Here is a 23826-nt window from a genome sequence, read left to right on the forward strand (position 1 = left end):
TTAGCCGGCGACAATTTATTTCGCGGAATGGAATGCAATAACTGAAACGTTTCCGGCTGACTTGCCCCGCGGAGACGGCTGGAATTTTGATCGCGGCGGGCTCTTCTTGCGTGTACCGCGGAACGTCCGCCGCAATTACAAGACGCTTTTTGTCCGCATTGTGGACGCGTGAAAACCCGTCGGAAGAAAACGACGCCCCGGGAAGAAGCTGTTTATTCAGCGACGGTTGTTTGTTCGACGCTCCGTCCCGAGCCCGTGCATTGAAACGATAAAAGAAACTCGCGAAATAATGCGATGTCTGTGGTTCGTTAGGGGAGGAAACGGTTAGCGTTACAGAGACGATAACAATTTACTATTCAACGGTCGTTTGACGGAGAATCGTCGGAAACGTCCAAAGAGTGGCCAGGAGAATGGAGGCTTCGATGTAAAAAACAGTCGCGAAAAAGAACTCTTCGAATCTTAAGAAAACGCTTATATTCTGTGATTTTCTGGAAATAAACCTGGAAGTTATGGTGTGAGGAACGCTGAGATCACTACTCCCCTTGGACTCTAACACCATGATTACAGGGAAAGAAATTTTTAGATGGAAATAGACGACTCTTTATCAAAAGTGATGGAAACGTTAGAAGCAAGCTCGATGAAGCGTTTCGTTTCCGCGGTACTCGGATAAAAATAACAACGCAGAAATTACGAGTGTTCGTCTACGCAGTGATCGGTATCGGGGACACGATCGATTCCCCCATCAAATAAGGTTTTCCAGGGTACGGTCACGGCGCACGGCACACGAGTTCGTGCCAAACCAATAACGCCGTGAAATCAACAGTAATGGGACGGCTGAGAAGGGGGACGGGGAAAAGGCAACAATCGATGGTACCGTAAAAGGGATTGCAGGTTCCACTCTAAACATTGACCGAAGACACGTATCTGGCCACGTCGATAGAGTTAATCCGTTCGCTCTTCGACTTCCGGTTGCGGAGACCGGGCCGATTCCGGTGGCGAATCGCCGTGAAACGCCCCCCGAAAACGTGACGATGGCCCCGTCGAATTGTTCCGAACGGGAGGAAATAATTGGTTTCGACTGCTCGTTCCTCGCTTCCTCCTCCACCGTCGTCTCGATTATTCCAGGAAACTTACTGGACGGAGTTTCGCGCGACTACCAAACGACACATCCCCGCAGCGATGGGATCGAGCGTCTCCCGAGCACGCTCCGAATTTGAAACATTTTTTAATTTTAATAAATTTGTTGGACGCTGTAAATACGCGTTGTTTGCATTTTGAAACATTGGAATCCTCCAATCTGTTCAGAAGTTACGATGTTTCAAAGGGAATCCTTACAGTACTGATCAGATATTATATTTTCGGTGAGGAATTTTTTTCTCGAAAGTGCGTAGGATTTCCGGGGTATATGTAATGACCAAAAATGATTGCAATTGACCCCCACAAACGAAAATAATTTTTCCAGAACGATTTGAAATATTTTAATTTCGCTGAAAAATTTAAGGAGAATAGGTGTACGTTTGATCAGACATTCTATTCTCAGAAATGAATTTTTTTCTTGAAAACGCGTAGGAATTCGGGGGTATGTCTATTCACTAAAAATGATTGTAATTGACCCTTGCAACCAAAAATAATTTTTCCAGAATGATTTGAAATATTTTAATTTTGCCGAAAAATTGTTCCACCTTCTATTATAGTTTTTACCCGTATAATAAACAAATAAATAAATAACGAAATGATCCACTTAAATTAAAGTCTGAATAGGACCCATAAATACTACTTCACAGTAAAATGATAGCAACAGAACGACTTTATATTTTTCGTAATATAAAAGCTTTTTAATGCTACTTGAAGAATGAAATATTTAATAATAACGTTTATATGGTCCTGGTACTTTGTTTATTACCTCGCTTTTAGGTATTTTGAATCGGACTTTGTACCTTGCTTTGTGACTCATTCTACCCTCGTTGAATTCGTATGGAAATGATAATCTTCGCATATCTGGTACGCTAAATGGTATCTACACGTTCGACGTGATTAGCTGGCTAAATATTCACAAAGCGAACCGATGCTTTCGCTAATGTTGATTAAAATTTGTTCATTTTTATACAGTCAACTGCATGGTTGGTTAATTGACAAAATATGAAACCTTCCTCGCTAAATGGAAGCTTGGTATTCAATGCAATTAATTTCACTGGTGCATGAAAAATATGTTTCTTTACTACTGCGGCTATAAGCTTAATATGCATTAATAAATCGAGTTACCATCGATGGAAAGGCACGAGCGGAAATAACTAAATTGAGTCGAAACAAACTACAAAGAATTAGAACGAACGATCGTCGAGAATTGCGTGGACGGCTGGCACGTTTGCCTTTCCTATAAAACGGTCCGACGGTTCTGGCTCGAATTCGAAACCCCGTGAAGTGAAACTGGAGTATTGGAATCGACTGGGATTCATCGGTACGCGCTAAACTTCGCCCCCTCCGTCTCTATCAGGAAGATTAAACCGAAGTCGACATCAAACGGACGCCAGCCATCGCGGCCGATGTTAATTTTAAAAAGAAACGAAGGCATCGCGAAAGGAGAACGCGAAACTCGAGGAATCGCATTATTGGACCGGCTGGAACGGCTCGCGCAATTAACGAAATAAGGACTTAACGCTGTTATCGCGCTGAATGCCGAATCGCGCTCGTTAATGAGTTACCGAGTCCACGATGGGAACGCAGTTAGCGTAATTACGGATTATTGTTGCCTCGAATTGCTACCCTTTGTGCGCATCCTCCGTCTTCTGTGTTTTTTAGAGCAGCTTCCGGTAATATCGCGTAATGGGGACGACGGAGACGCGATCGAAGAACGCGGACACCAAGCTGCATCGAGGAGCGAGGCGAGGATGATAATTTTACGGGAGAAGATTTCTGGGAACTACGCCTTCGATACCGAAGTTTCGTTACAGTTAGGAACTTCGTTCAGATTCTGTCGCGACGAGGTTTCCTTCGATCTTACGGATTTCCTCCAACATCGCCAAGTATTCGATGGTTAGAAACTGACTCGTTCGATCGTCCTCATCGAAAACACTGCATTTTTTAACAGTATAGAGAAGAGCAAAGATATCGATGCGAATAATATTCTTTTGTATAATTTATAGTTTAACTAAATTTTGAATTCTATCAATTTTATCAAAACTGTCCAATAATCGAGAAAGTCATCGATGGTCGAAAGCAAACACGCGGTGAACGGAACGGCACTGAACAAACATTAATTATTGATGTTAATTTGGACGGTTTATACGGCAAAGCTGATAATCTGAAACGGTATGGATATTTAAACCTCAATTGTGTATTCGCTAAAGGGAGTCGCGTACACGCGATCGAGACGTCGAACAAAGTCAAAGTATGGAATACTAAAAAATTATTTTCATTAGTTTCTATAATTTACTGAAACTTTTCTTACATTTTGGAAACAGACAAAATCTCAAGAAACAGAAATTTAAAGAACATGGGTAAGTAAGAGCGCGAGAGAGTGAATTTTTCGAAACAAAGCCGGATACCAGGCTTAATCCCTCGATGGAGGACCCAGGACGAACTCGCCGCCCCGGGAGCATAAATATCAAAACCCGGGACGGTGATCGTAACCGTAGACAACACCTTCCAGCGACGAACGACGCGGAAAACAAATTCACGGTGCAAGAGCTACGCAAACACAGGCCCATCAAAACTTGCGCGAAAGTTTCGCCAGCCTGACGAGTTCCCGGGCGTTCAACGGCAACGTTAACGCCGCCGCGTCGTTAGACTAACAAAAGAGAAATCTTGAAGCGTCCCGAACGCGTCAGCTTTCGCGAATTACAGCTAGTCGCCCGTAGCCCGCGAATATTTCCGCCGCGATGCGAGTTCGCTTCAGTTTCTAACCGCTCGCGACTTCCTCCCTCCCAAACCTGTCCCCGCCAATGCGTTTCCGAGCATTTAAACTCCACGCAAAATCGCTCTTCATCCACACTAAAATTAAGTAATAAACTTGGTATCGATCGATGCAATCCCTCTAAACAGCGCTACTCAGTCTCGAGAAGGTTTAGGAATCTCAATACTAATTGCAAAAGTCAGCATTAAATTCTTAATAACTAACCCTTTGCACTCGTATTCTAAAAGATTTTTATGGGAACATATTAACTTGTCATCTCACTCCCTTGAACAGTGAAATATTTAAAAAATAAATAAAACTGACTTCTAAATTAGAAGGAACACGTAGGACATAACATAATGCTGTACTACATAAAATATGAGGCTTCAATATATTTTTTATTACCAGCCTTTATGTGTGAATTATAGTTTCAATATTCCTCTCGAAACTACAATCTTGTACTGCAATTTTGTATTCTTCTTTGATGATTTTTTTTATAAACAAATAACCTTGAAGACAAAACCAATTAGCCAAGCCAAAAGAGGAAAGATCCTTCATCTTTTACTAGTTTATTTCATTTTGTATATACACTCACGTTTAAGCAGAAACTAACAGGAAACATTGTAACAAGGGTCCCTAGAATGAGATACCAAATATGTGTAGAATAGTAAAATGTACACGAGCGCCAAGGGTTAATATTCTAATTGATCGTTTCTGAAAACCAGAGGACCTTCTAATAATAATCTAATAATAAGGAGGATGAATATGTATGTCTAATGAGTTTGCGTTACGTGGGAAATAAGAAATATGGAAATTTTTGGCGGCGATGAAAATTAATTCGTTGCGCTTGACTCGGTTGCGCCGCGGAGTCAATCAAAACTTGCGCGAAACTTGCACCGACTGATGAGTTTCCCTGGTCACGAAGCTATCGAGACGTTCCGTGGAATCTAGACCGGGATCCTATTGGCGGGTCCGACGCGGACAAAGATGCAAGCGTCGGGACGTCTGTCCGCGAGCGACCGCAAAGGGAAGCCTCGGTGGCCGCAAATTGGGGCGTGACGCTCGCTCCGCAGCCACACGAGGCTCTTTGTCGCGACGCGAAAATAAGCGAGGACCACCGGGGGGACTCTTGGAAGTTGGTTTATTGTTGGCGACACCGTGGGCAGGATGTCAGGTCGAACCCGAGTTCGCGGGCGCCCATTGTACAGCAAAGAAAAAACCTTATTTACAGCAATTTTTCCTCGACCTTCTTTCCCCCTTTCGGGCTTTATTTATCTCTGTAATCAGAGTCGAGTGAAATTTTGAATGAGAAACACAGCGGAAACAACCGTACCTCCTTCGCGGGCTGAATAAAAAACTTTAATTATAACGTCGTCAGAAGTGTACGGTATTTTTTGTTGTGATTTTAATTACCTGTTTCTCGCAATCTGTTTAAACATTCCTTCTACGTGTTTGTGAACGTATTCGAGTATACGGATCGTCTGACTACGCATATCGAGCTACACTGCTTCCCTGGCGATGCACAGGGTTCGTGTCGCTGAACAGAGGGTATTGTGTCTGACCATACGCGGGAGTTATTCCGCTACCCGGTACGTATTTCAGAGTCCTACGAGTTTTCCTGGCCCTGTATCGCAATCGTATTACACGTCCGACTATATACCAGGCTCATGTTACTTATTTTGACCGCGTACCCGGGGTTATTCCACTTATCTGACCATACAGCAAGTTATTCCACTTGTCTGACCATATACCGGGATTATACACCCTTGTCTGACCAAAGCATGACCTACTTCCCTTGCCTAACCACATATCGATCTGTTCTCCTCGCCTCCCTACACGCCATCGTGTGCACAATATTTGTATTCCTTTTTTTAAACCGTGCCGCCAATATTGTTCGATACTATTCATTAAACTACACCTTTTCAAATTTACCTCGGTACTATTTGTTCACAGGAGACTCGATAGCTTGCAAGAACAAAATCACAATTCAGAAAATAATTTAAATCAAAATGAACGTTTCACTGATCTTTACTGTGCTTATAAATTTGTTTTATAAAATTCGAAAAGCAGTTTCTCGATGAAAAGGAATCTTCGTTCATAATGCACGAGCTTTAAATAATTTCAGGGGAAGCGTCTCGGACGAAATGTTCCTTCCCTAGTGCGCGTTTATCTTTGACGATTTGATACGCACAGGTGGAATTTTTCCAGTATATCGTACGCGAAAATAACTCCCCCGCCGTATCGATCACGGTTGAAAATGAGAAATCATAAATACGGAGATTCTTGTTTATCGCCGCGACGCCCAGATTGCGTACGGGGAGGTTCGATTTGACATCGCGCGCTAGAAAGAATAAACCACCGCAATATCATAGTAAACAGATAACTTTTTACGACGATATTCGACCGAGGGCGGGAAACGTTGCCGCTTCGAAATTTACAATACGCGGTTATTGCGAGCTCGAAACGTACAGTAAAACAAAGAACCGTTTTTATCGTAACTTTTACTTCCCACGGCATTGTCCACTTCTATTAATCAGACGGGACCGTAGCTTTTCATTTCTGTAACTTGTTCGAAAAAAATCCCTCCGAACGGGACAAAAAAACGGAAAACAGAGGAGGAAGAAAAAATACGGAAAGCGTACCGTGGCTTTTGCATTTTCGCTCCGTATTCCGCATCGATTGCTTCGTCGTTAAAGGAATCGTCCGACGGGACACCGAAGGGTAAACCTGAAATAGAAAATATTTTTCTCGATGCTGATGTATAAAAGATGTTTCCAGGGAGCTTCGTACGTAGACACAATACTCTTCCGTCGGTATTAGAGCAACGGTACACGCCAAGAAAATACATAAATGCCTTTGTAGTTCTCGCGCAAAGATACCTTTAACCCGCAATCCTATCGTGCTTCCTTTGTCAAAGAACTTTCTTTTTAGCGGCTCGCCTTATATAAACTTTCGAGGCCCCGGAATGTCGCGAGAACTGTATCATCGTCAACAGTTTCAATTACCGTGCCTCTCCGAATTGTTGGAATACCACGGAAAATATCGCGAATTTTAATTCGTCGAGCTACCGAAAAAGTAAACGTATCAAACGAGCGACAAAGTCTGGCCAGTGTTTCCCGCGCCACCGAAACAGCATTCAGATCCTTCGAGATTGGAATACTCGAGGAAGTTCACCTCGCAACGTTAACTTTTCACTCGTTCTGTAAATAAAATTCGCCTCGTTAGCGAGCAATTTGAATTTCATGTTAATTACAAACTTCCAGGCGACAGAATTAAATTCTCAAAGCGTTTCTTTTGTTCGATTACTTTGATAAAGAGACTGCGCTGCCGACCGTGGCTCGTTATATTACGCAAGTTGCGCCTCCTGTTTCGATCCGTTGGAAAATTTCCATCCGGGTTCCACCGCGCAACGGGGAAAATCTTACTCGACCGGCGATAAACTGTAAACAACTTTTAGTCAATCTCCGCGAGCCCGGGACCCTTTGGTCGAAGAAAAAGCAATTTTGCTTAAAGTTCGAAGCGTTTTCGTCGGCGCGGAGTCGTCTCAATGCCTGGCCGGGACTCGCCGCGCATGGAAACTACTCGAAACTTCTCTAACTCCGAGCAAACAATTTTTAAAGAACCGCCGACAAATAAGATTCCTTCATCGACCTAATTTCTGGCCAGCCTGTAACTTTGTCGCCGGTCGCGCGCGCGTTGATTTAAACACACCGTTTCGTTTTCCAATATACTCGACAATTTGTTAAAAGTTATTTTTTTAATTCAATTGTAGTTATCGAACCTCGAGCAAGCAGTCGATGATACAATTATGTGAGTAAGATCTCCGCGTGATCGAACAATTCGTATCAATTTCGAATCGTCGAGGAGTAAAATGAAAAGCTGTCGAATTACCGTGGAGCTCCGAAAAAGGGACTCCCGTTTTATAGAATTGTGTCGCATCGACGAACCGACCGGGATTTATTTTCCGCCGTCTCCTCGAGCGAATTACGCAAACACAGTGAACGAATTTCGCGCGATTCGACTCGGTCGTATCATCCCAAAGGACGCATCCAGTCCCACGGAGAAATCCAATTCACCAACGGCTGGATTTACTTAAACGATACCGAAGGAGGGATTAATCTAATCCGGCTGATTGGTTATGAGACTTATCGCTCAACTCTGCGTTCTGTTACGTAACACGCCCCGCGATTTGCATATTCGCGAGCACTATAGCGACCGTACACGCGGCCGTGTTCCACGTCAAATATTAAGCTGACTTGCTTTGCTAGCTTCTGTCGTCGTTAAATGGGATATTTCGAATGTTTCTCGACGCTGAAAAGCATTGAAAACCACTGACAAATAAATTTATAGAGTTTAGACAGATAAATGCACAAAGTTGTTACTATTATTGTTGTGCAAAGTACGCAATCAGACCCTGGGCAATAAGACGAAGAAACAAATTTACCGTATCTGCGTTCTTTATTTTTCTCTTCGGCAGACATTGAAGCGGTGGAGATTGCAGTAGATAAAAAGGGACACGAACGACGGTTTTTGTAATTTCCTTTGGAAATAATCGGGGAAGGTAACGTTGACGATAATAAACAAGCATCCATAACGAGCATTAACGTTCCGCCTCGGAGGAATCGAGACCATCTTGGTCGCTGTCGCGGGAGAAAATTCTCCGGGAAACGTTCGCGGTCGATGTCATTTTCCCGCGATGCAAACCTAAAACGGCCGAACGTTAACGCGACTCCACGACGGAGTCGAATACACGATCGTTGAGAACGGTGGTTCGTTTCGAGACAGTAAAAAAAGAGACGACTGCACTTTTTTCACGATCATTTTCACCATCTGTATTTAACTTTCCACGAATACCCGCCGAGTGGGAGAATTAGAATAGTTGGCGCGGGTGCTAACAAGAAGGAACTTTTTTTTATCGTATCGAACTTGACGTTTCGCTTGCGTTTCATCCTCTTCGAGGGAAAAATTCTCTTCGACGCAACAAACGTGGAAAATATTTTCTTAAGGCGATGGAAAATAAATAGGTCGTTCGGGTGTTAAATAATTCTTATCGAAGAGAAGGAAAGAGGGTTTCTATTCTTAGAATTTACGACTCTGAATCGTACTAGAATTTTGTTTTCGTTAAAATGTGATCATTGAATAGTGACAAATGTTGAAATATATTTTTCATATTTCTGGTGCAAAAGATTAGAAATTTGTACAGTGTCAATATCGAGTGAGCGATGGCATTCTGCGGTCAATATTCGATCGATGGTAAAGTCTGACACGTTGGGCCAATTTAACCTAATTCTGCGGTACAAATGGCCAAACGGGAAGCTAATTCGTCCGCGATACACAGCGTCCCGAGTGCATAACGTTTCTCCATTTAATCTCAATAAAGTACGTCGAACATAGCCTTTGAAAAGGGGGCGGCCAGCATTTCCACGCCGAGCAAAGGCGACCGCTTCCCTTTTCCCCGAGAATTCTATTACACGTGAATCCGGCCCGTATTCCTTTCACGGATGGGAATCCAGCCCCGTCCTCTATCTGAGCCAACAGAATCGAAAAGTGGGTCTCTCGACACGCTAGGACAATCTTATCGCGACGACAGGGCCGCGAAGAAAGAACGAAGACATCTACGTGGCCTCTGAACGCGGGAGTTGTCCAATCCATAAAAAGATCATCGCGACGACGAGTATATTTTCTGCTGTCAAAGCGAATTCACGAAAAACACCCTCTGACGTAACCCACACAGACCTACTCCACCGATTTCACGTCTCCGGAAAAATAGATCCGAAACCAAACTATCACTCATTCGCGTACAACTATTACCTAATTAATTTCTTTCTAAGAACCTTCTGCGATCTTTGGGGTAATTTAACATTAAACGTTTGTATACAAATTCATTTTCAATTGAGCAAACAATTTATAATACAGTTTTGTCAATAGTCAATAGGAATTTAAAAATAAACAAAGAAGACATAGACAACATGGAATCAATTGTTATCAATTTGATGTATGTCCTCTTTTGTTAATACTCAATTTTTGGCGCGATTCTACGTGGCGTATTTAGCGTGTTTGAAATTCACGAGCAAAAACGTGGCGCGAGACCAACACCGACACCGACGTTCGTCGCGTTTTACGAATAAATTAATTCGACGCCGTGCCTCTCTGCGGGCGAACGATAAACTATTGATTAAATGAAATAACTTTGCGGGGCTTACATCGTATTATACACGCGTAAACACTGCGAATAAATCAATCTTTTGCCCGCGAATTAAAAATATAACGTCTATCGAAAACGGGGGAAACGTTAATGTTCTTCATAGATTAATCCATTTCGAATATTCGGCTATTACCGGGCGAGTAATCAGCTAATTGTCGCGGAGCCGTAGTAATTATACCGCATTATTTCCGGGGTTTGATTTACTACAGCTTCGGGTCGATTAGCATTATAACATTGCAGAGCTTCCTGGACGGATGAAATTAATTTTTAGAACATGCAACATTTTCCATCGAATTCGAGAAAAGGACTGAATTTGAATCTTTTATGATTAAAAACATTAGAATAATAACCAGAGAAACTAAAATTCCAGAACGATAGAATTCCGGAACAATGGGAATATTCTTCGATTCAGTGACAATAATCGAAATCCTACTTGGAGGTAAAAAGAGATTCGGCTACAAAACGTTCGAGTGTTCTTTCGATCTCGTTCTTTGCTCCGTTTAATCGTCAAACGGGTAAGAAACTTCCTCGAACCCGTTGCAAACCCCTTAAAACCGGTCTTGATCGATCGAGCGAGGGAACGGCGGTTAACGTATCCGAAAATTCGAGCCGCAGGAATAATTTCCTTCCCTCCGAGTAGACTTTAGCCCCGACGTTTAAAGGGTAGGAAGGGTTTCCACGGAATTTACACCGTCGCGTCGAATTAACTTCTCCTCGATTCGAACCTCCAAAGAGCCGCGAGGTTTCTCGCCGAGGTGCCCCATTTCGCCGTGAATTCCTTCACACCCTATTTCCCTTTCACGATGGAAGAATCCACGAGTCCCGTCCGACGTCTGAGCCAACGCGAATCGTCTCTCGACGAGGATCTCTCGTTCCCCGGTATCGAGACCGTAGTCCCTCCTATTTTTAAAGCGCAGCCAACCGAACGGAGAACGAGCAACGTTAGGAGGAGAATCGCGTGCCCGGATCTTCCGTGGAACCCTCTGTCACGGTCCATCGAAACGGTAGAGATTACAGAGGCGTTGGATAATGTTTGAATGGACGTGCATTCGTATCAGCGGGGGGAAAGAAACACGAAGAAACGAGAACCCGTAACGCGAAGGATAGGAGCGGAAAATTTAAATGGAAATGGAACCGTTTTTGGGAGACTGCGAGAGGATCGGGGATTCTTCAAAGGACCTTTGTGGAATCTGCGGGGCTTAAGACAACTCCCGCTGAACGATACGATTTGCACAGAATTAGCAAATAGAATATAAAAAGAGTCGGCTTTCGTTTCAACGTACGATGCCCGTAGAAACTCACTGCTATTCTTCTTTCGCGAGAACAATAACCGGGCTTCTCGTTTATACGATACACCAGAAATATTAGAGGTTAATTCGAGATGCAGGGCGGAAGATACGGTCACGGTCGACCGGAGATGAAGAAAGAAAAGGGCGAAACGCGTTTCGACCGACGGGGGTTGTTTTGCTCCCCGGTAACCGTTCGGATTATACCGGATGTGTATCCACGCTATGTACATGCATCGCGGCTTGGGCACGTACCGAACCAAATCCCCGTGTGTACCGGCCGTATGTACACTGTACACGGGCAAATATTACCGCGCCGCGCCGTTCCGTCGAGGCATTCGCGCCGCGCAATTTTTCCCTCTTGCGAACAGGGAAGGAGAGTTCGGCGCGGCCGGGATTGCGGGAAAAGACGATACAGCGGACGGGTTTCGCGGCGAGACAGCAGGAAGCTGCCGAAGCAATTATTGTAATGAGATCTTCGAGGTAAAACGACGGGTCGGATGGCGAGAGGATGTCGGGGAACGAGACAGTCCCCCGGCCTGAGTCAGCTTCCGTCTTCGGGAAGTCTTCTCGCGGACGGGACAGAAGATCCTGGCAATTCGTTCGCCGCGGTTTGCCTCCTCGGATCGAGACCGCGACTACTAATAAGCGCCATTATCCAAAGCGTCCTGGAATCTTTTCTTCTACGTTTGCTATTGGCTTTGTTACGCGTGTCCTGCAACTTCAGACGTTTCTCTTCTTTTTATATCTGCGTGTGTTGCCAGGGACAGAATGACAGAGACTGGGCGAACGTTTGAATATTAATAATTTTCGTGGGTCCTCTGCAAATTCACTTACAGGAAAACTAGGAAAACTAAGAATTTTTTTCTCGAAAATGGGTAGGAATTCGGGAGTATGTCTATTCACCAGAAATGATTGTAATTGACCCCTGTAGCCAAACATAATTTTTTTATGACGATTTGAAATTTTTTAATTTCGTCGAAAAATTTCCACTTACTCAATTTTTTTTCTCGAAAATGGTTAGGATTTCAGGGGTATGTCTGTTCACCAAAAATGATTGTAATCGACCCCCGCAAGTAAAAATAATTTTTTCAGAACGATTTGAAATTTTTTAATTTCGCCGAAAAATTTCAGGGAAACATATCAATGTATGGTCAGACGGTACATTTTCGGTAAGGAATTTTTTTCTCGAAACTGCGTAGGATTTCGAGGGTAAGTGTAATGACCAAAAATGATTCTAATTGCCCCCTGCAACTAAAAATAATTTTTCCAGAATGATTTGAAATTCTTTAATTTTGCTGAAAAATTTGTCCACCTCCTTCGCTTATAATACGAGAAAAACGGAATGGAAACGTTCGCTATATTAATTATTTGTAATAAAATATACACTTTTGCAAAATCAGCTACATTCTGCGTACCTACTGACAAAGATTATATGTGGTGCTCGTTTCTGAGAAATTCTGTACAAGGGAACGTAAAACATTGCTATATGGGACGAAATAATAGGACATACGACGTACCTTTCCTAGTTACGCGTTGTCATATATATTTTCGCTCATAACAGAAGATAGAAACGGTAACTCTGTTAATTCAAAAATTCGAAACCGCGCACTTCGTCGAACTTTAATAATTTATTTCTTCGTGCGTTCCATTATTGCTTTCGCCGTTCCTTCGAGCGCACGTTCGAACGGATAACGCGTTTTAACTATTCCTGCGACGGAACAAAGGGGCCAAAGAGCCGTGAAAAAAATCGAACCGTTCCGGTAAGCCGCGTTCGAAGCTCGAAAATTTAAACACAATGCCCATTGTTTCGACAAATGAAATGCCGCGGCGAATTTGATCAAATTCCCGGGTCCCCTCGACCACGGACTTTCGACGAAAAATTCAGCGCCAAAAATTAACTGGATTTCATCGAGGGAAGAAAAATATTCCGAGTTGCCGCGGGGGAAGAACGAACGGGCAACGTGCGGGCGTCGCGGCTGGCTCGAATCACAATATCGCGATGGGTGTAAAACACGGTCGACGACAACGCGTTGTTACGAAGTGCATCTGTCGCGGAGATAGATCTTTTTACGGCGAAATTAACGGGCGCGTTTTCGTTCGGACCGAATAAACCATCGAGCGCGCAAGAAAGCGACGAAAAATAGACGGCAAAGGCGCGGGGAATGTGGGACGCGGCTCTGATCCAAACACCCGGGCCAGGAACGAATTGGATCGCGGCCGTTCGTCGATGCGGCATCGGCAAAAATCCCGCAACGAGCGGTTCTTTGAAAATCCCTGCACAAACTCTCGACCGCGAGCGAATATCGATTCGTCGCAGTTCGACGCCACGGGCCTAAGAAGCTCGCGGATTAACCGAGAGCTGAATTTTAACGTCTTTTTGTCAAACGAATGACTCGCCAAAAAAAGAAACAATCTCGGACCAGAAATATTCCTGCGTCGATCGATGGCCACCTTGTTCGATTTCGATGATTTTCAAATACGACACAAAGCACGGTATTTTGAACCTTTCCCTTCGAAAAAATATTTTCTTCCTGTTTGGTAAATATTGTTTCAACTACAGGCGATGATCGATAATTTGTTGGATTGTCAGGGTGGGAGAAAAGCATCGGTTTCACGGCTGGGCCTGGACAACGAGAGACAAGATTATCCTCGCGAATTATGCAAATCGTGAGAACCTCGCGCCGCGTACTCACATGGAGAATATCGATGCCATCTAACATACTCTTCGACCAAACTCAAACAGCCAAATATTGGTTCGCTGGTCGGACGATCGTCGATGGAACACCGCTGATACAGTTCAAATAGTGTAAGGTACAAGATGGAATCGATTTCTCTAATGTTACCTCGCAAAGTAGCAGGATTGCTCGTTAGAAAATTAAAGTCTCCTCGGAACTGTCGTTAACGAAACAAAACTAGCGTTCGTTTCGTCGGACCTTCGCAGAGCTTTTACAGCTGCTCTTTAAACGGAAAAATTAGTCGTTCTGATAATTAATTAAGAGGATATAATAGAATTCCTACATTTATAAACCGTAAAAAATAATGCAACGATCGTCGATGAAATAATAAAGCAAAGTAATAAAGGAATGGTAAAAGTGTGGATTATAGGATAGTTCGAAGTGAATTAATCATTCAGAGTCCGTTTCTGAGATTCGTGGGGTTCAAAGGCTAGGGTGATTTCTCTTTTAAAGGTTTAAATGTTTCCAGTAGTTCGAAGGCTGCGCCGATTCTTAAATCTAAAGCTATAGCATCCGTGGCTGAGATCTCTCTCAAAGCCAATCTCGAAGGGCTGAACGAAAAGGCAGAAGCAAATGGAAAAACCAATCATGATTTCCAAGGACGGTTTCTTCATTAAGAAACACCTTCTCACGTGATCTAGAGCTCTGAGGACGCTTCATAAAGAGCCCTCTTGTTCGGGAAAACCGTCCTTAAATCAGAGCCCCTTTTCAGTGTGCGGGGGTGAACGTTACGTCGATTAAGGGACGTATGGCTGTGAAGCAAACTAACATTATCCAACCGTCTCCTAGTCTTTTGGGTCTAGAAATTGAGAAAATCTATTTTCGTCTACAATTTCTTCAAATTCAGGCCTTTGAAACACGCTAGGAAAGTATAATAATATGGTCTCGTGTTTGTTAGGAAATTTTATTCCCAAAACACTAGCAAAACTTTTCAACCCAAATGAGGTTGCGTGCTATTCGTTACTAGTATCTCATTTTGAAACGGTTGGACAATTTGAAAATTTCAATCTACTTAATAAGTTTAGGAAGAAGGTCTAACTTCGTGCAAAAAATTTTAATTTGTATTTTCTCGTATTAGGTTCTAATCGTGGTTCGTTTTACCTGGATACGTAGCAACTTCCCACTGCGAAACACGGTTAGTTGATAATCGTGGAAAATGTTCGTGCTGCGTCCAGATTTTTCATTTCGCCGCCCTGGACGCGGGATCCAGCAGTTGTAGCGTGCTCTGGAAGTGGTGATAAAAAGTTCAAAAAATTTAATATTACACAGTGCAACGGAAAAAGAAGCAATAAACGTACGAACATACGTTTACTTTGCATGTAAATTGTAATTTCGTTATTACAATCAGAAAACAGGTAACGTCGGAAGATTGTAAGTCGAAGTTGAAAACCGATAACACAATTTCACGCTATTTTCCGCCTCCTCCGCGAAAACAAAGTTCACAGTTTGGAAATTTTACCGCTCCACCGACGCTGCAAATCCTTTTGTTCGCAACGACCGACTACCGTGCCCGAACAGCGACTCCGCCCGCGAATAAATACCAAAACCGCGGTTACCGATCGGAAAAAATTAATGGAATCGCGGTCGGTTCGGGATCCTCGCGGCGTCGTCGTAGCAAAACCGTCCCGATAAAAGTCGTCCCCAGTCGTCGCTATCGGCGTCGCGCATACGTTACGTTCGCCAGCAGGATTCGGGGACCCGTTATCGACGCCGCTGCGTCATATTTCCTCCAAGAACATCCGCCGTTCCCGGCCACGTGACCGGAGATACGCGATGCATTACACGACGTAGCAACGATACGGAAAATACTACAAAAGCTAATACCGATAAATGGTGGCTCTGGCCGTGCCATTTGTCAGGATCACCGGGGTCCTCCGCGTCGCGGGAAGCCAACGACCCGGTCCCGGCTACGAGAGAAGGCATAACGTCGTGCCCGCGACGGTAATTTTTCAATTACGTCCCCGCAGACACCGTCGATCCAGCCCCCCGTCCCTTCTTCCCCTCCTCGGTCCTCTTCGTCCTTAGCTCTTTTCTATGCAGCGACGGTGGACGACGCGCGGCGCCGATGCGCCGTATCGATTTCAGATTCCAATTTAATGCCGTCGCGGTATCCGAGCCACGATCTTCCAATACCAATTTCGCGTTATCGGCCTCGGGCCGACTACCGACGGCTTCCGTCTTGCCAGGGACACGACGACGCTCGAGACGCTCGGTACGACTGACGCGACGCGATCCGACCGACCTCCGACTCGCGACGCTGGCAACAGACCTGCCGTTCCGGGAAAACAATCCGCGACCGCTTTGTTTATTACGCGTAGACGCACATTCCTGCAGGTATTTACTTTTTTTTTTCTCACCAGAATTGGCTGAGTTATTTAGGGTCGCTTGCTACCTGGACTATCTATATCCGAGGATTACAAAGGTTTCGAGTTCAAATTAACAACACTGACGAAATAATTTTGATTGCAAATATATTTCAGACCCGAGCACTCATAAAATAATATTTTAAGAGAAAATAAAATTCACGTTTTCTCATACCTATTCCCAAATATGGTACTCAGAAATGTGTTAAATATGAGTATAATATTCACACGGGAGTTAACCATACTCACATTTACAACATAAGTTCCCCAAACTTACGATCTGTTCCTTTTCTAATTACGAATAAGTGCCGCAGTTTCCTTGTCGTTCCGTAAATAGTTTAACCTTAATTAAGAAGTAGTAAATGTGTGCCGAGCAAGAGCATATAATGTATTTCAATGGAGGTTTACGAAACCTCGGTGCACCTACTTAAGGCTTAAAGGACTTCGAGCTGACTGGAAAGCATCTTTGAGTGATTAAGAGACGACCATGTCGACGAGCGTTTACAGTTGTGCCTTTGAATATCGTTAACGAGTCCTGCACAGAGTAGGGCAGTGATTCTTAACCGCTATGCAGCGAATCCACTGTTAGGATTCAACAAAGGCATGTATTAAATTTTCAGGAGAAAAATATGTCCTGATTACACGTTCATAAATTAAATAACACTCAAACTAAATAATAAGTTTAATTCTCGGTGAAACGTAGAAAAGAAGACACGTTAATCTGAAACTCTTTTCCTACTTTAGAACGACCATTTTTTAACGCGTTCATTGTCTGACCAAACCCCTCAAATTCTCCACTCAATTCTCAATTGTCATAGAACTTATTTTTACAGCCTTGTTAAAATTCCAGACCTATCTAGATTTATTTTCTCAGCCCTTTAGCGGAAATTCACAAAAGTGAAAAGTTGAGATATTTAAACTACATTTGCATTAAATGTAATTGAGAAAACTCTGACAGGATTTTTCCTCCCTGAACTGTGAAACTCCAAAAAGAATAAGAATCTTTTTATGAACTGTGCCACGAGTCCATAAAGGTCAGGATCCACCAGGATTTCGAACCGTGTGTCTCAAACAGGAGGTTCTCGATGGCTCGTCGAAAAACGATGGGAGAACAAACTATCGAGATTCTTCGTTTGACACTCACGGTTCGAGACCCTCGTCCTTTGATGGCACCACCGAAAACGCCATTGACACGTCTGGCACTTTGCAGAGTCGGAGTACATAAAGGTCAGCGAAATTGGACCGCAGGTTTAGATGAGACAAGCATGCAAACACTTCGTGTATTACTGGTAGTGTGGAATTCGAAAAAACAATCAGTTACATCAATGAAGAGAAACTATACTATACTAAACTGTTCTCGGAAACTGAAGATTCTTTTATTTTTCTCAGAAAACAAACAATAAGAATGGAAGCGAATATTGTAAAATTTTAAACGAAATTTTAGAAACGGTCGTTTGACCGATCGCGGTTATTTAGTGTTAAAGGCAGCTTGCGTAGAAAATGAAGGCTTTCTAAGGCTGGTCGACGAGTAAACGCGGAATTTCTTTCGTGTTTCAGTTCCGCCACATAAAATCGTGATCGTCGATGACTCGGGGATCGCACGGAATTCGATGGTGGGCCCGTATATGGAGGGCGACACTCTGCGGCTCTACTGCGACGTGTACGGCGGTGAGTACGACGTAATATTACGTCCCCGTGGTCCGTTCCAGAGGACGGCCGCAGCACCCGCTGTCCCGAGCAATTCCAAAAATGAACAGAGCTTTCGTGGATCGTCGAAGGCTCGTTTACAATGGAGTTTACGCGCTGCGTTCCGCAGCCTGGCAGAGAATGCTGGCTATGTGCGACGCTTCCGTCGTTTTAACTATTTGTGACGGTCCCTAGTTTTTCACCAAATTGCACGAAATTACGGTACGCGTGTTCGGGGAAAGTCATGGTTATTAAAACTACCGTGGAAGCAAAGCGTTAGGGTTACGTTTTTCACGGAAACGTACGGCTCTCTACGGTCGTTGTATTTTCTTTGCAATTATTTCGAACGTTTACCAAGCTTTACGGGGCCGTCGTGTCAGCGGAAACGACAGAATCTCTGCCTCGAGCGTTCTTTTCTATCTTTGAAAATAAGGGAATTGCCCCGGTGACCTATTTCGGAACGCCTCGCCTTGTGTATTTTAATTCATTTATGTCGCTCGCATTTAATTCCCATCTCGCTATTGTACGATTCTCTGCAATGCAGCCTTCATTGTAAACGCGCGTTGGACTGTCCAACTCGGGCGTTCCTGGTTTCCTCGGTTCCGGAAATACTTGGGGGAGAGTCGCCGAATTCGGTCGACTTCGTAACGTTCGCGGTCGTGAGTGGATAGTTGAACGTTGTTAAAGAATCGCGAAGAAAGAGATAAGCTCGTTGACCTCCAATAACGCGATTAAAAGCGAGTCAAATTTTCTGAACAAACGCGACGTAAAAATTCAGGTACGATATCAAACGCAACTTTCGGCGTTCGGTTTTTCTTGGGAACCCGCCAACTGCAATTTTCACGAGCTATTCGAGATAACAACCGACTGTATCTTGATAGCAAAACAAGTGATATTTCAGCTCTTTGGTATTTATAAAATTTTTATTCCTCGAAGCGCAAGAAATAAAAGTCCGAAGAGTTTCGTTTTATTTACGTTATCGTTGCCCGCGGGAACCTCCGGTAATTTATTCCTGACGTTTAATCGATCGAACGATCGAATTCTTTCTGGTCGTCGGAGAATATTTTAATTATGTTTAATAAAAGTGTAAGAAGACCGAACGGGCTGCAAAACTTATTGGACCGTGTATTCGATACGTACCTGTTATATTGCTATTAATTATCATTCTATAACTGTTCCTCGTTTCGGTTTTAATTTAAAACGTTCTACTTTCGCCGCTGCTGAGAGTCGAGTCGTCGTACAGTTTAAATTTGAAATTCCAACACTGGTCGAACGTAGGCGTCTAATTAAGGCAACTCTCCCCTATACGTTCCGTACAATCGCGCGACATTCGTTCGTTGGGAGCTGAAGCCTTCATCAAATACGGGGGGAGGGAAAAAATCGGGCCACCGTGAATCGATCGCGATCGAACCGGAAGAATTAATATTCCGCGGCCTGGGTGCGCCCGGGAACAGAGAATTTAATGAGTACGCGACCGAAAAGGTCCTCTGTCGCGCGGCTCGAGCCTGGATTTCGTTAAAAATCCATGTGTGCTCGAGCACCGTCGCGCACGCAAAGCTCGCTGGGAGAGCTCGATTCGTTCCGCGCGCTTTCTTTTCCTTGAAACGGTTGAATCGGAATACGGAATCGATGCGTTTTCGCAGGCAAGCCGGTCCCGACGGTCTCCTGGCACTGTAACGACAAGCTCGTCAGCAACAAAACCTTGACCGTGCGGAACGGCGTGACCCGCAGCGAGCTCGTTATGAAAAATTTAGGACGAGACGACGTCCGCTCGACGCTCACCTGCAACGCGACGAATAGCAATAGGTCCATACCGCTATCGTCCTCCGTTCACGTGAACATGAATTGTAAGTAATACGGATTCAAAATGCACCTTGTTGAATAAAACTCTACACCCGTGACAGCCTTTCATGCATCTAATTAGGAAAATAACCGCTGACTCGTTCGAAACTTCTTCAGAAAAGGTTTAAACGAAAGTGTGTCCTTTTTTAAATAAAAAGAAAGTAATTATTATTGCGTAGAAATGCTCTGGAATTCTTTTGGAAAATAGAGTACTTTTTTATTTAGAAATTTAGAAATAATATACACCAATTTACATGTGAGAAGAGACGTTGAATATGCGACTGAGAGGCTGTCACTACACTGTAAATTGTATTCCAGCTTGTAACTACACGGATGAAAGAGTCGCAAACTGTTTCTACTCCTTGAATTTGTCCTTTTCCTTTCCTTCTACTCGATGACGCAAAGTTGACAATTTTCTTCTACGTTACTAGCATTTTTCAGATATTTCAGGAAGTTTTTACAAAGTTTCTGCGTCTTCGCGGTAGTATTTCGTTATTGACCAGCCATCACCGCGAGATGTTTATCGGGATAATAGAAAAGCCAATAGCCATTTTTCTAGCCCCGTTCGCGGGCCATGATGCGGGATTGGAACAAACTACCTTGTCGATGGGCGCAGAGATGAAGTTTCCAGCCGCTGAACAACGAAGTTTTCGATCGACTTTGATTCAATCTTGCCCGGAACGATACAGAAATCCCAATCGATTTTCGAAACTTCCATAAATAATGATTTCAAACTACCGGGTCGTAATTAAACTACGTCGTCCAAAATTTCGAGTTCCGTTATTTCGAAATTGAATCGCTCTATAGTTGAAGCCTTTCGATGAATAATAATTCGAACATTTCGAGAACTATTAGTTCGATTTTGTGTCGTCGTACCACTTCACAGAGTATGCGCGTCGAAAATGTTCGAGAGCTCTCGACAATACGGTTTCATTTTTTAAATGTAGCTTCCAACGCTGCGTCGTTTTAAAAACAAACACAGTTTTTAATAACTCCTAGTATATCTACAATCTGCCTTAAATTCATATTACGTAAATTGTACAAGCGTTATTTTCACTTTAAAATTATTTAAAATACATTGTACGTATTCGAGGTTTTAAATTTCTGAAATTTGCCTTTAAACAGTATTATTAACAATGTATTTTGATTGAATCAATGGCTGATGTAGCCAGTGATAAAAACAGAGGAAAGGAACGTTAAGCTGAAAATTCGTTAAAATTGGCGTCCCTTTTTCGTCCCGCGGGCCCTTCAAATAATAAGTATACACGTCAAAGCGGAATCAAGATGGACGATAAGATCTTCCTGAGAGTAGGTACGCAACGAAAAGCCCGAGGATTTCCTCGAGGGATTCCCTTATATTCCTGCAAGGACGGAAAGCCATTTTCCAGCCGCGATGCGTGAAAGAAATGGAGGAGGAACGGACACGGATGCGGCCATTAAAGGGTGAATAACGTCCACGGGGTCGCTGATGGGGTGCTATCCCATAGAAAGGATTTCGATTATCTATACAGAGATTTAAAATATTCCCGATAACATTCGCGGATCTGAAAATGGCCGTCCCTCGTGGATTCGAGGACTCGATTTCATCCGCTTGGAAACAAAGCGAGAACTTATGTACCGTTTAATAACTCTATATCACCGAAGGCTATTCGTGGGTCGGTTAAAAAGGATGATGGCCGATGACGAGATCGTGGGGAATATTCTCTCGTATTTTTCAAACAAATCGGGGACAACCAGAGGTACTTTGAAAAAGTTTGTAATAAGTAAGAAAAATTATGGTTATCTCCTGGGAAAGGAAAACCGAGTTAACTGTTATTAAAAGGATTCTGCTTTGTAAATTGTTTCCTATTAATCTTTTGGGTAACATTGTTTGGAAAGATTCTCAAACAAACTTAGAAAATCAGTGAAATGATTTTTAGCGTAGGTGTCGAGTCAGACTGGATTGGGTCGTTCCATACGATTAATTTTCACGCACAAACGTAATTTAATAATTCTGGTTATTATCGACGTTTCGACTCCCCAGCCCCGATCGCGACTTAAACTCTCATCTATCAGAAATTAAATTCCGCCGAAATATTCATGATATCTGGTATTAGTAAATTATATTCGAATGTTAAAATTAATTATTCGAAACGTGCCATTTAAGTTTAATTTGTCATCTATATGGGAACTAGTTATTGAAAAATTTAACTCGATCAATAGCTGGCAATATATCAAATTCTAACGTTAAAATGAATCCAGCAGAGTGAAATACTGGAAAATATATCGATATTAACTGAAATTTATAATATACGGCTCCTAAAATATTTGGGGACGAGCTTTATTGCGTACTCTACTAATTAAATTCATTAGGTAGTTGTTGAATATTGAAAAGAGACCTTTTTTTATTCTGATAAGAATAATTATAGTATTAATGAAATTACCATAGGTATTGGTACATTTTTTACACTGTCTGTTTGAAACGAAAGATGTTTTTCAGAAAATTCTGCGACGAACGAGCAATTTCGAAACGTATCAATTGGTTATCTACGTGTCTCGCAAGCCAAGGATGAATCGATCGCTAAATCTGTCACGAAGTTTAACAAACTTCTGCTCGACTGGCGTCCAATAGCGCAATCCCTTTTGTACGCACCCAATGGTAATGACAGTGGTAGTAATTATTGTTCGTAATCGTAGTACCGGTAACTTAATCGATGCAGTTCCGTAGCTTCGTCGATAGTCGCACATTCTACAGAGATACTCGGTTGTCTTTGTTTTCGCGAAGTTGCGCAAGATTGTCGTGCAATTTAGTAGAACAGTAAAGTTCCGTCTGATAGCCTCGTTTCGCGTCATGTATTTCTTAAACAAAGTTCTGCCCTTACAGATGGGTACTACGACGTCGTTTTCTCAAGTGTCTCGTCCTGAAACGGTACACATTCTGCTCGATTGTGCCCGTACTGCTGGTCCTGAATCGATGATAAGAATTTCTATGGCTGGAGAACGTGTCGTTGCCATCTTTACAGTTTCCAATCGTACGAAATAAAATCCATAATCTTCTCCGTATTCACTGAGACTGATTATTATTCGGTCGACTGTTAAATGACCCTTCGTTTTTACGTAATTGATAACAATTCTGAGGATACGTTAATAATATTAATCTTTCAAAAATTGTGTTTGAATTTTGTTGGGTACTTGAAATTTAAAAAATCAGTAAAATGAAGATGACAAAAATGATACATCTCTGAACTTTGTAAAGTGGCTGAAGGTCTGGTGATACCATCAACGAAGACTTAGAATGCCCCTAAGTCTTGAATATCGATAAAGAAACAACACTGATCGTACGTATGTATATGTAATGATAAATGTTTTTGTTAGCTTATCGACGAATATTGATCGTTGAAAACTGGTATTTGAATGAATTCTTTCGCGAAGAGGGTGGGAAGATATTGTCTCTAGTCACGAGGATCGATAAAGAAACACCGTCTATCGTGTGGAGAGTGTCACAAAGGTTGTCTATCCGCCTAATAACAGGGCCGGGGACAAAACACCGTGTCTGAGTGAGGTTATTACCCTCACCGGCGGCATATTCTCCCCGGAGAGGACGGAAAGGAACGAACAGGAAGCTCGTTTTTACGAGCTGGTTTTTTAACCAGCCAACGGAAGACCGAGCCGTAGCGAATGTCGCGAACGATATCCCGCGGGGACAGAGACATCCGGTCCCCGCGAAGCCGGATCCGCGACAATACGAGCGACCCTCTCGCTCCACCGCCACTTCTGGGAATTACACGCGGGTAAATTATTTAAAGTTCAGTCAAGAAGCCACTCGAGAGGATCG

At 43.1% G+C, this 23826-nt stretch overlaps 1 protein-coding gene across 1 annotated transcript in view; it reads left to right on the plus strand.

The window, feature by feature from the left end:
* Positions 1 to 23826, plus strand: part of LOC122398942 (protein turtle-like) — a 265915-nt gene that overhangs the window by 210828 nt on the left and 31261 nt on the right. Inside the window, exons 4-5 of the mRNA XM_043399212.1 lie at positions 18042 to 18152; positions 19814 to 20017. Of these exons, the coding sequence (XP_043255147.1) occupies positions 18042 to 18152; positions 19814 to 20017 (315 nt within the window). The remainder of the gene's footprint in view (positions 1 to 18041; positions 18153 to 19813; positions 20018 to 23826) is intronic.

The sequence above is a fragment of the Colletes gigas genome, unplaced genomic scaffold, assembly GCF_013123115.1.
Source record: "Colletes gigas isolate AHSC1104 unplaced genomic scaffold, ASM1312311v1 Colletes_gigas_Sc00012, whole genome shotgun sequence".
NCBI lineage: Eukaryota > Metazoa > Arthropoda > Insecta > Hymenoptera > Colletidae > Colletes > Colletes gigas.